This window comes from Cydia fagiglandana, chromosome Z (assembly GCF_963556715.1).
Source record: "Cydia fagiglandana chromosome Z, ilCydFagi1.1, whole genome shotgun sequence".
Classification (NCBI taxonomy): domain Eukaryota; kingdom Metazoa; phylum Arthropoda; class Insecta; order Lepidoptera; family Tortricidae; genus Cydia; species Cydia fagiglandana.
Window position 1 is genome coordinate 18,571,662 of NC_085959.1, and position 12,421 is coordinate 18,584,082.

At 39.4% G+C, this 12,421-nt stretch overlaps 1 protein-coding gene across 1 annotated transcript; it reads right to left on the reverse strand.

Moving 5' to 3' along the window:
* Positions 1 to 7,789: 7,789 nt before the first annotated feature.
* LOC134678933 (putative nuclease HARBI1) lies at positions 7,790 to 9,361 on the reverse strand. The gene has a single exon (XM_063537689.1). The coding sequence runs from the start codon at positions 9,061 to 9,063 to the stop codon at positions 7,903 to 7,905; it is 1,161 nt and encodes a 386-aa protein (XP_063393759.1). The 5' UTR covers positions 9,064 to 9,361; the 3' UTR covers positions 7,790 to 7,902.
* Positions 9,362 to 12,421: the final 3,060 nt, after the last annotated feature.

Below are 12,421 nucleotides of genomic sequence, written 5' to 3' on the forward strand. Positions count from 1 at the left end.
GCGCCGTCCTAGGGGGGGCGCCAAAATGGGCAAATGACTACCTCTCCGCCTTGCCAAAAGGCAGCAGGGAAACTTTTGTCAGTCGTATTTACCACCACTGTGAAGTGTGAAATGCGGATGGTATTCTGGCCCACAGCGCAAAAGAGAAAGCCGATCTCTTAGGTAGTCTTTTTGCCTCGAACTCGACCTTGAAAGACGACGGTAGCCCCCTACTGCCCACCATCCCGCAGTGTGAATACTCTATGCCAGAAACTTCTATTTATTTAATCGTATGGCAATAGCCATATGGCAAATTACCATCTTATGGACTGTCCAAGAGACTACCTATGCAAATGGATCACTATCCCTTTGTCCGGCAGGCGCATATGAGCCGTAGTAGACGGAACCTGGCCGCGTAGTCACTGTCACACTAATAAGGAAGAGTGATAGAGAGACATACTCGTAATGCTTTTCGTTGTCGAAGCGATAGCGATTGTAACCTTGGCTAGGCCGGCTGCTCCAATAGCTGCTGCTGCTGCATATCGGTGACATGTTGTCTATCGACGACATTCATCAATATGCGGACGACAGTACCATGGCTAAAAAATAACTACATTCCCGTTGCCATGGAGGTTTTGGGATTATACTGAGCAACTTTTACTACGGGACCAACCCCGAAATCGCGAAAAAAAAGTTTACCCTCCCATAGAAAATGGACCAGCCAAAATGTAAGAAACAGCTAAATTTTTTTTCGCGACTCAGGGGTTGGACTCATAGTAAAAGTTGCTCAGTATAATCCCAAAACGTCCCTGGCAACGGAAATGCAGTTATTTTTTAGCCACCCTGTATACAGGCTGGTCCAAACCTTGACGCCCAAAAATTTTTTTAGAATCCTCGACATGGGTTATCAGAATATTCCCCATGTACGAGTATGTTAGCCGATTTGCGTAGTTTTCGAGACTTTTAACTTTTGTTATAAAATTGCGGGGTGAAGCTTTGCTTTGCTTAAATTATTAAACACAAGTTCTATTTAATAAATAATAATAATAAATAATTTCTTTATTCAGACAAATACAGTCCACATTTGTTAGTCTGTTGCTTATAAACTAGGCCTTCTAAACTTTAAAATTATGCCTTCTAATAACAAAAAAGGATTGTTTTACAACTTATGACTATTAAGTATCACTTTTTTGACCTTTTAAAAAACTTAGGGTCTAGCAGTTTCTAAAATAACCAAAAGTCCTTGAAATCGCCTGTATTTTTTATTTATTTAGGCAAGGGCAACATCTAAGCTTGACATGCTTGAACGTAAAACTGTCCTTTTTTTCCAATTCATCCAAATGAGGATGCTGTTTTTTTTAGCAACTGCGCCGTTTATCAAGGATTATGTTACAAAAAGAAACATTTAAAAAAGTTCAATAGTTTTTTTAAATAAATTAATTGCTTCACCCCGGAATTTCTTACAAATACAAATACAAATACAAATATTTATTAATAACACCAAAGTTACAGGTCAAAATGTCTAAATAGGTACAATTTCAATGTCGCAGTATATCATTTCATATAGTACAGATTTAATTTATATTAATTAATCATTTACATTTCGTATAGAAACAATAATTACATTAAGTATATGTTAATACAACGTATGAGTATTAATAAGTTATAACCTATAACCTATTACCTATGTATATGGTAATTTAAAAAACTCCTCGACGTCATACAAAGATAAGGTTAGTAGCCACTTTCGCAGTCTACATTTAAATACATCGGTGGAGGCTGCATCTCTGACCGCTGCGGGTAGTCTGTTATAAACGGACGGACCCATAATGTATGGAGAACGCTCTGACTTCGAAAGCTTGTGTTTCGGTGTGACAAGACGGTAACTATATTTATTGCTACGGAGCGCATGACCCTCATTCGTGCCGCGCTTCTTGAACAAGTGTAAGTTAGTGTGAGTGAATAGCGCCACCTGGTACACAAGTTCGCCTGGCAATGACAAGACCCCTAGGTCCTCGAAGAGGTTCCTGCATGAGGTGTCGGTTGGTGCTTTAATAATGGCACGTAATGCTTTCTTTTGCATTCGAAATATGCGCAGAGAATCAGCCGCGCGGGCCCACACCTCACTTAACAAAAGTTAAAAGCAATAACTAGAAAACTACGAAAATTCGGCTAACATACATACCTATTCTAATAGCCCACGGCGTGAGCAATATAAAAAAAAATTGAACGTCAAGGTTTGGGCCAATCTGTATAACACATGCCGAGCCAACATCACTCGGTCTGTGATACTAGAATGTCGTGAAAAACCTGTGTCAGGTATCGAGAGCATTCTATCCAGAGTTACGGTGTGGGATCGGGACAATTCAGTCCAATTCAATCCCACCAAGACTCAATTTTGCGCGATTACCGCTAAGAAAACCTCATTTTTCAAGGCACAACCCTTCCCATGTCAGGGAGTATTGGGAGCCTTGATCGGTGTTGACATCTCCATCAGTGACGTCCAATAATTTCGTAGCCACCTTGCTGGGTAGGCTGCGCTCGTATCCAAAAAAAACTCGGTGTGCTCAATAAAGGGAGGCGATATACTTTACTCTGGGGTAGACTGATCCCATATATTGAGTACTGCTGTCACCTTTGGACAGGAGCACCTGGATGCCACCTTGGACCCTTCAAATCAGTCCAAAGCCGCGCTGTACCTATGAATAGTCTACGATCCCAAATTCACAAGCGATATTGAACCTTTAAGTCTAAGGTGATCTCCACAAAAGAAGTTTATAAGTTTTAAAATGGTCGGCAACGCGCATGTAACACCCCTGGAGTGTAGACGTCCATAGGATGCGGTGACCGCTTACCATCAGGTGGGTCGTAAGCTTGTTAGCCACCGATGTACTAAAAAAACATAGGTACACTGTATTTGTCTAAATTAAAAGTAAACTTTAATAAGCAAAAAAATAACCCTTTCGTTTCGTTAGTTCATTTCGTTTGGGGAGGGGGGGGGCGCAAATTTGGTGTCTGCCCCGGGCGCCATATCCTCTAGCTACGCCCCTGCCTGTGTCATGAAGTTTTTTTTTTATTGTATGTATTTGTGTATGGGTAAAATGTGTATCTTTTCAGGAAATACGGCTAGCCCCAAAGTGGCAGCATTTTAGGCGGCCCTAACTGTTACTCTTAATAGTCACGGATGTCGAAGGACAGTGGCGGAGTGGCAGAGTGTAAGTACTGTTGGAATCAAAATAAAATAAATAAATATTAGGGGATTTTTTTACACAAATCAATCTAGTCCCTGTCCCTAAGTAAGCTCAATAAGGCTTGTGTTATGGGTACTAGGCGATGATATATTTAATAGATATATACTTAAATACATAGAAAACTACCAAGTCTCAGGAACAAATGTTTCTGCTCACTACAGAAACAAATGCCCTTACCGGGATTCGAATCTTGGACCTCTAGCTTCATTAGCAGTGTCACTACCAACTAGGCTAAACAGGCCGAGCAGCCAATGGTTTTTCAATTTAAGCTTGATTTTAGCGTGCACCTAGGCACAAGTACATGTTACATGGGAGCAATATTAAATGTGTCAGTTGTCTTAAGGTCATGTGATAAATTGTATCGGCTTCTGAATAATATGAACAGATGAGAATTATCTCTCTAATGCTTCAAGATCCCACACAAGAGGGTTAGAGGTAGAACCAGTGTAAATAACAAAGCAAAGTTTAGTTTGTTTTACTATCTAAGACTATATCATGTTTTTGCAGCTGTTGGTACTCCTAAATATAAATAACAAATAAAAAATAAATTCTTTTGAATTTGTGTTTGAAGATATTAAATTATACTATTTGCCTATTAACATCTAGAGCCCAAAACACAAGCATCATGTGATGGGTAATTTAAATGAAGTGAAAAAGAAATGTTGGTTTATATTGGTAACGCTGGAACTTTCTTGAAGTTTGAAACTTGGCTGAATTCACCTTGCCTTATGAACATAGAGCTATATCCTCATTTTTATATAAAACAAAATTCTTGACTGAAATGAAGTTTTGTACATGCAATTGATTGATTTGCTATATTTTTTATTATACAATCTAAACATAAATATCAGGGGGTAAATCAAATTTAAAAATATGTATATGTGTGCTCATAAGATCTTGCCATTAAGGCCATCGCATACTTTTTAATTAATTACATTCGCTAATTCCGCGTCAATATTTTCGATTAAGACTGTACACAAAGTTTCATAAAAATCTAGCATACTTATTGCCTATTGCTTAAAAATGAGAATGAAACTATGTTTGTATGGAGGGGAGAGGCGAGCTTATGGGGGATAATTTATTAACATAAAAAGGTTGCCTGAGTTCATATACTTCCAGAAGCACAGAAAACATTCTACATATTTCAAATTACATGTCGTAAAATTCCTTTATAATTGCAGATTTGGTCGCAGTGGACACAGAAGGTCAAATCTAAGTACAGAAAATACAGAGATCAAACGGAGGGCACTGGTGGAGGTCCTGCATTAGTCCGCCCACTGACAGACACAGAACTTAAGGTTTTGGAGGTCGTAGGAACAGCTGCAGTGGATGGATTTACCAATCTGGAGACTCCACTAGTAAGTCACCTTTTTTTAGGGTTCCGTACCCAAAGGGTAAAACGGGACCCTATTACTAAGACTTCGCTGTCCGTCCGTCCGTCCGTCCGTCTGTCGCCAGGCTGTATCTCACGAACCGTGATAGCTAGACAGTTGAAATTTTCACAGATTATGTACCTATTTCTGTTGCCGCTATAACAACAAATACTAAAAACAGAATAAAATAAAGATTTAAATGGGGCTCCCATACAACAAACGTGATTTTTGACCAAAGTTAAGCAACGTCGGGCGGGGTCAGTACTTGGATGGGTGACCGTTTTTTTTTTGCTTTTTTTGTTTTTTTTTGCATTGTGGTGCGGAACCCTTCGTGCGCGAGTCCGACTCGCACTTGTTTTAAATAATAAGATGTAGGTCCTGATTTTAACTTGGATTGTAGCACCTCAAATGGTTAATAAAGCTTAGGATCTTAGGATATACAATTATGATGGCAATAACCTCCACCTCTTGGTAGACTCAGTAAGGGTCAGCACCCATTTTATAACAAAAGAATGACATCCATCCACCCATCACCTACAGAACCTTAGGCTTCCCAACACTATACGCCAAATACATCCATCCGTTCTGGCACGATACGGTGCGCGCCTCTGGCGCAGCTAGTAATAGCCAGTTACGCGGGCGAAAACTGAATTACAGTTTCACTTGTACGCGATTAAGTCCCAGTGGATAATTTTCATATTTTTTCTTATAAAGAAACTGTTAAGTGGCTTTTTGGATTTTCTACGAGATACATTCAGCCAAAGGTAAATTAAACATGTGTATCTGTGTAAGTGTGTGTCTGTCTGCGCCATCATAGCTCCTAAACGGATGAACAGATTTGAGTGTGGTTTTTTTTAATCGAAAGTCTTGATCGCGGAGATGGTTCTTAGCCATGTTTTTGAGACATTAAACTTTGAAATAAAAATGTCGAGGTTTTTCTACTTCTTTAAGTATACGAGTAAATAAAGTATAAATTTATGCACTTGTCACTTTGTTTTAGGTTGGTTCTGTTGAAATTTCAACACCGGCACCAGTTGATGAACAACCACCAGTTGCTGCCCAGCTGCCAATTGCTATCCAGCCATCAGTCGCTGACCACCCACCAGGTGCTGTCCAGCCACCAATTGCTGTCCAGCCATCATCTGCTGCTGTTCAACCTCCATCATCTTCAGCCCAATTGCGGAGTTCTCATAGGCCAGAACGTACTCTTCCTCGCTCATTTATTACCTCGTCGCAACGACGACAGCGGAAAAGACCTTCGCGGCCCAAACCAGCAGAATTACTGCAAGGGTCATTAGACCGGAATCATGAATTATTCCGGTCTACAATAACACAGGCAGCAGAGACCTTAGCCACTGCCATCAGAGTAGCAGGGGAGGCCATTTCCTCGGCTATTAGGAACCATGGTGGTTTACAGAACAATGATGGTGGTGGGCAGTCGGTAGAATATTTAGACGAAGATCTATTAGAGTAACAGTAGGAGCCATCCAATTTGTTGTTTCTTTAGTAAGTTAGCGATATTTATTGTTATTTTTTGTATGAAAATATTTGACCCCTCCCCTTATTCGGGCTTCTCTTCGCTCCAACTTTTCATACAAACATAGTTCTTATTTGAAGACGAGCCAACAAGTCATTAAATGTTTGTACACATATTTCTAAAGGGAATATTCCTTTGCTTTGCTAGCTTTTGCTAAAATTGGAGGTTGTCAATCTACATATCTAAGCTTAATGATTTTTGTTCAAAATGTATTCTCCGTTTAGTTTGAAACAACATATCTTTACAAAATTTTGACAAACCACATGTACTCGTTTTTAGAATATATCTACAAATCTTTATTGACTTTGATGGTCTGTTTTCAATTGAGAACGACGTACTTTTACGTTCGTATGAAAAGTGAAGCGGAAAACTAGCGTTTACTTGCAAAACTAGTGACATTTTGATTTACCAACAACAAGCGGAATAGAGTTGCAATTTTGCAAGTACGGTCGACCAAATTGATTTCTGGGCCACTTCGTACCTTGTCACAGTGAAAATCAATTTGAAGCTGTTAGAGATCTCTTATTATTATCACTGTGACAACGTACGAAGTGGCCCAGAAATCAAATTTATCTATTTAAATTGTTATGTTTGAAACATTTTATCTATAAATGAAAATAGTAGGCCATTCTATTTTCTAAAATCATTGTAGATTGCATGGAGCGGAATTTTAGTTGTCAGTTTGGGGTTCTTAGGAGGTAAACAACCTAAGAGTACCCGACCCTGAGAGGTCAGCTTGACCCCTAAATTCATGATGTAAGCTTGAAAAGCACAGAGCGCGGCACAGCGTCGTTGCGTGGCGGAGACGGTTTTTTGGTGAAGCCAACGCGGTCCGGGGGACGTCCTATCAAAAAATGAAGCAGTAATGACAGTCGATAGTTTCGGAAAGATCAAAAATGCAAAACCGCCTCCGCGCCGCACCGTGCCGCGCCTGCTCTGTGCGTTTCGACCTGTAGGCTGCAGTAATGATTTGTTAATACTTAGTAATTTTATTTTGTATATTGATAATTTGTTTTATTTGTAAGGAAGCGATATTTCATTTTAATTTTATTGTAATCTTTTCTTTTCAACGCTCTGTCAAATACAAATAGGTGGCACTCACACGCCATGACATCAAAATATCAAACACGTCGCAGTGACCGATATACCTTAGTACCTTACTACGTACATTTATGTTTGAAACCTTGGAAATGCTCATAATGAACTCGACGGTATAGACTGATAGCAGTACTTTTACCTATATACTGCTATCAGAATGAAATATCGCTCCGCAAATGGGTCTAAATTTCCCAAAAAAAACCTGTTTCCAGTATAGAATGTAGAACATTTTGTCAGCTTTCAAATATTTTTCTAGGCATATCCTAATAAGCGAAAAACAATAACTTGATTTGCCTTAAGGCTCATTTTAATTTACACAGAGATGGCAAGATTTATTTCAAAATATTACTTAAACTATAAGTTATGAAGGAATGTACCAAACTGTAATTGTAATAAGTAATAAAAGACTATGATAGTGTTAACTTTGTTTTTAATACATAAATATTACAAAGCATTTTTTTACGCAAGTCGAACTAGTCTCATAGTAAGCTCAATGAGGCTTGTAGTGGGTACTAGACGATGATATATTTTAGACATGTATATATAGAAAACATCCAAGTCTCAGGAACAAATGTTTTCTCTCCTCCAGCTTCATAGGCAGCGTCACTACCAACTAGGCTAAACAGGCCGACAAATCAAATAAAAAAAACAGTTGATGTTTTAATCAATTAAAAAATCTATTAATTAAAAATGCACGTCGTCCACGGGCTTCATTAAAAAAATTGACATCATTCTCTGGTTGTTGTGGGAGATCTTCAGGATCATTCTGTTCTTCATCATCCTCCTCTACTTCACTTAGATCTGTGATGTCTTCGTCACTCTCAGAATCGTCACTGCTGTCTGAATCATGATTAATTTCTAATTCATTAATCATATTATAAATTGTGCAGCATGATATTATAATTTTGGCAGCTTTTTCTGGACTGTAATGCAGCGTTCGGTGGCGATGAAGGCATCTAAATTTGTTTTTTAATACTCCAAAGCACATCTCTATGACCCCTCTCGCCTGTGCATGGCACCTATTAAATCTTGCCTCTGGTGACTCGGCAACTGGGTCAGGATGAGGTGTCATCAGCCACGGGAGAAGTGGGTAGCCTTTGTCCCCAAGAAGCCACTCCATCGCTTGGTTCTGAAGATACTGCCCTTCGAGGTGCTGGTGCACATTGCTGCTCCTCCAAACAGCAGCATCATGGGTTGAACCCGGAAAGTTAGGGTTTACGCTAGTGATCCGACCTGTGGCATCGCACACCACTTGACAATTTATACTATAAAACCCTTTTCTGTTGTAGAAAATATTACCCGGGGCTATAGGGTGGTTATTTGGGGGTTTGTGTATAGGGATGTGACTCCCATCTACCGCACCCAATGTATATGGCATTCCAAAATTGTCCTGGAACTCCCGCATTGCCCTGTCTTTCTCCAGTCTGGTCACTGGGAATTTGATCCACTGTGGGGTCAACCTTTCTATAATAACAGGACACACATCTGCCAGACTGCGGCTTATTGTTGGCTGACTTTGAGCTAGTATATTAATTTCTCCCACAGCAGTCTGGTAGCTGCCATGGGCAAAAAAGTTCAGTGCACTTAGGACCTTTAAATGTGGTGGCACCGTCCCCGCTCGTAGCGCATCGCCTTCACACAGAGTGTCCACTACGTGACGGCCCATGGCCCGCGACAGCCTAAACAATTTACGGAACTTCCGCTCGGACCGGTCAAATGGGTTAGACTCGTCTCGCAACCTCTTCAAATAAATTTTTTCACCCTCGCCCTCGCCATACTCCCTCTCTTCGGCCACCACAGCAGCTATGACGTATTCTTCATCCATTTCGAAAAAGAAATTCTGCAAAACTTGACTTTTTTGTGTTATCGTATTTTAAACGGGACTATTTTATTCGCCGCTAAAATTAGTCAGTTTAGCTTGACGTTTCTATGTTTTTGTTTAAAAAAGACATGTACTGAATAGCATTTAAGCAGCTAAACCTAAATTGAATAGACCGCCTAAATTAAGAAACGTCAGATTCAAATTGGTGTTGTCATTTGATTATGACAGCTGCTCATAGAATAGCAAAGTGGTTTAGCGACGCCTAAATAAAATTAGGAGGTTTAGCGGCCGCCGTAGAATCGCGTCCATTGAAGCTTCAATTAATCGCTATTTCGTTCCGCTGTGTAGCGTTTATCGATATATAACATGATTAAAATCGACTTTTCACATCCCCAAAAGAGCACACATATACGTTTTTACGCACACATGCACAACCTGGGTCGCCTAAAAAGGGGACACTTGGATTTGAAGTCCATCTTGTCAACAGTATGGTTGTCCTTTTTTGACAAACGGCATTTTTAAAAGAGCAAGGAGAGAGAAATGATACTAGTTGCTGCGCCGTGAAAGAGAACAGACAGAGTAGGGGGCTTGGTCACGATCAGCACCATAGAAGTAGCATCCTATAGAAGTGGTGTGCGCGTGCCTCCGTGAGGGATAAAACATACGCAATGCGACAATATTAAAAACATGTTTTGACATTCCTGACAATATACCAAAAACAATCTTCGTAATTCGGTCGGGTTATTTGTTGCCCACCATAGCCCATACTAACAAAAAGGTGGGGAACAAACAAAAAGTGAGACTGTGACAAGGACAAGCAATAGTACCGCTTTCTCTGCTACTCCTACTGAAAGTTTTATAAGTGTATCTCGTTCGGTCATTTGGCCCCTCCCCTGTGTCTTCTCTATATTATTGTACCTCTATGGTCAGCACAGATATGTCCGCTAGGTGGCGACAGCGCCACGCGCGGCTTATGGCAAACCTCAAAATTAGGGTCCAACGGATGTACTTTTAGCTACCTGTAGCAAAGCGACGAAATCGCGGAGTGCGCCACGCCTGATAATATTAAGGTGGTTCGCCTAGGTTACTCAAAACTTAACTCTCGCTAGATGGCACCACTTTTGCAAAATTTCAGATTTAATTTTTTTGTGAAATGGTCTTGGTATTTGTATACTTAAAAGTATGTTTCGCGCACTCTTTAAGTAAATATTGAACTATTAAAATAAACATTGAATACTTCATTGTGCAAAAACCACCTTTTTAATTCGACGGAATGTTGCTGTCACGTTTTTTCCTACTATTACTCACACATGCAAACAGTGTTTCCGTGATCCTTGTAGTAGACAATTTCACACAACGTAAGTATGTTGCAATAGCGTAACGGTATGTTCGTGGAAATACGTGCAAGAGGATTGGGGTTCAAGACTGGTGCGAGTAGGTAGTTTCTTTTTGTTTCTCCTTTGTGTTATCTTACCTTTAAACGAGCAATTATTAGATATATAATTATTTATTTATATATTTGGATGGTATCAGAAACGGCTCTAACGATTTCGATGAAATTTGCTATAAGGGGTTTGATCTCTTAGCTAGGTCTATGAGAAAACGCGCATTTTTGAGTTTTTATGTTTTGTAAGCTTTGGTCGGTCTCCCAGATATTCAATCTCCGCTTGGCAACTAATCCCAGAATTGGCATGCGCACTAGTTTTTACGAAAGCGACTGCCCTGACCTTCCAACCCAGAGAGTAAACTTATTTGGATTAGTCCGGTTTCCTCACATTGTTTTCTTTCACCGAAAAATAGGTATCGGTGTATAAATAGGTAGGTATCAAATGCTATTTCGTACAAAAGTTCGAAAAATCATTGGTACGAGCCGGGGTTAGAACCCGCGACCTCCGAATTGCTTTCCGCTAGGCCAGCAGCGCTTCCCCCACATACTCAGTGTTATCAGGTTTTTTAAAATTCAAAAACGATTACTTATGAAAGCAGAAGAATATAAATGATCGTATTAGATTTATAATTGTTACATATTTGCCGTAACTTATTTTTAAAATGTGTTTTTCAATTAAAAGACACGTCAAGATTGTTTACCTTATTTCTAATGCTAAAAAAACAAACTATAGTAATAATTGTGTTTTTCATTCATAGACAAAATCCATTATTTTTAACCACAGGAAATTTTATACACTTCTTTTTAGGGTTCCGTACCCAAAGGGTAAAACGGGACCCTATTACTAAGACTTCGCTGTCCGTCCGTCCGTCCGTCTGTCACCAGGCTGTATCTCACGAACCGTAACAAACAACAAACGTGATTTTTGACCAAAGTTAAGCAACGTCGGGAGTGGTCAATACTTGGATGGGTGACCGTTTTTTTTTGGTTTTTTTTGTTTTTTTTTTGCATTATGGCACGGAACCCTTCGTGCGCGAGTCCGACTCGCACTTGCCCGGTTTTTATTGCAGTGAGGATGTCCTGATTGTAAAAATCAGAGAGATTAGGTAGAGTATAATTTCTAATTATCTTTGTAAAAATAAAAGAATACGTGTAGCCCATACTTAATAATCGATTTATGATAATAAGAAAAATTAAATAAAAATAAAAAAACAATACGAAATTTAGGTGTAACAAAAATACAAAAAGTTATGTTCCAGCATACAATATGACTGGGGATCGAACCGGGAATCTTCCGTTTGCAAGCAAAAAAGCGACTGTTTGCATAACACGCCATGATAGTTCTTAGCTAAGCTGACGAACTTCTCGCTTAGGTCAATTAACTACCTGTCAAGTATCAGTGTCAACAAAATTGCACTAAACATGACGGCACTCCAAATTCGAGCCGTGGTCAGCCCGGCAACGTCGGAAATGGTATGGCAACGTCGCATATGTATCTGTACACGACATTTGTGACACACACATACGTAAAATTGATGAAAAGTTAACTATGATATTTGCATGATTTCTGTATGAAACATTGTTTTCCTGTTAATTTCGCGCAAACGAATATTCGAAAGAAGATAAATGCGGAAATATTTGTGTACTAATAGTGTGTAGTTACTTAATGAGCTTTGATTGAATTTTGTATGAAAAGCGAACCACCTTAAAATTAGAAGGAGTTGAAAATTGAGTTCCGGTTAATCTGGTTATAGTATTAACTGAAAATTGTTGAGCATTACAGTTTTCGACAATTACAAGTCTACGGTCCATCGCGACATCTACATATTGTCAACTATAGATGGTCAAGCAAATCTTGTCAGTAGAAAAAGGCGGCAAATTTAAAAAATGTAGGCGCGGAGGGTTATCGTCCCATATAAAATTTGATATTCGCGCCTTTTTCTACTGACAAGATTTGCTTGACCAACTATTGCA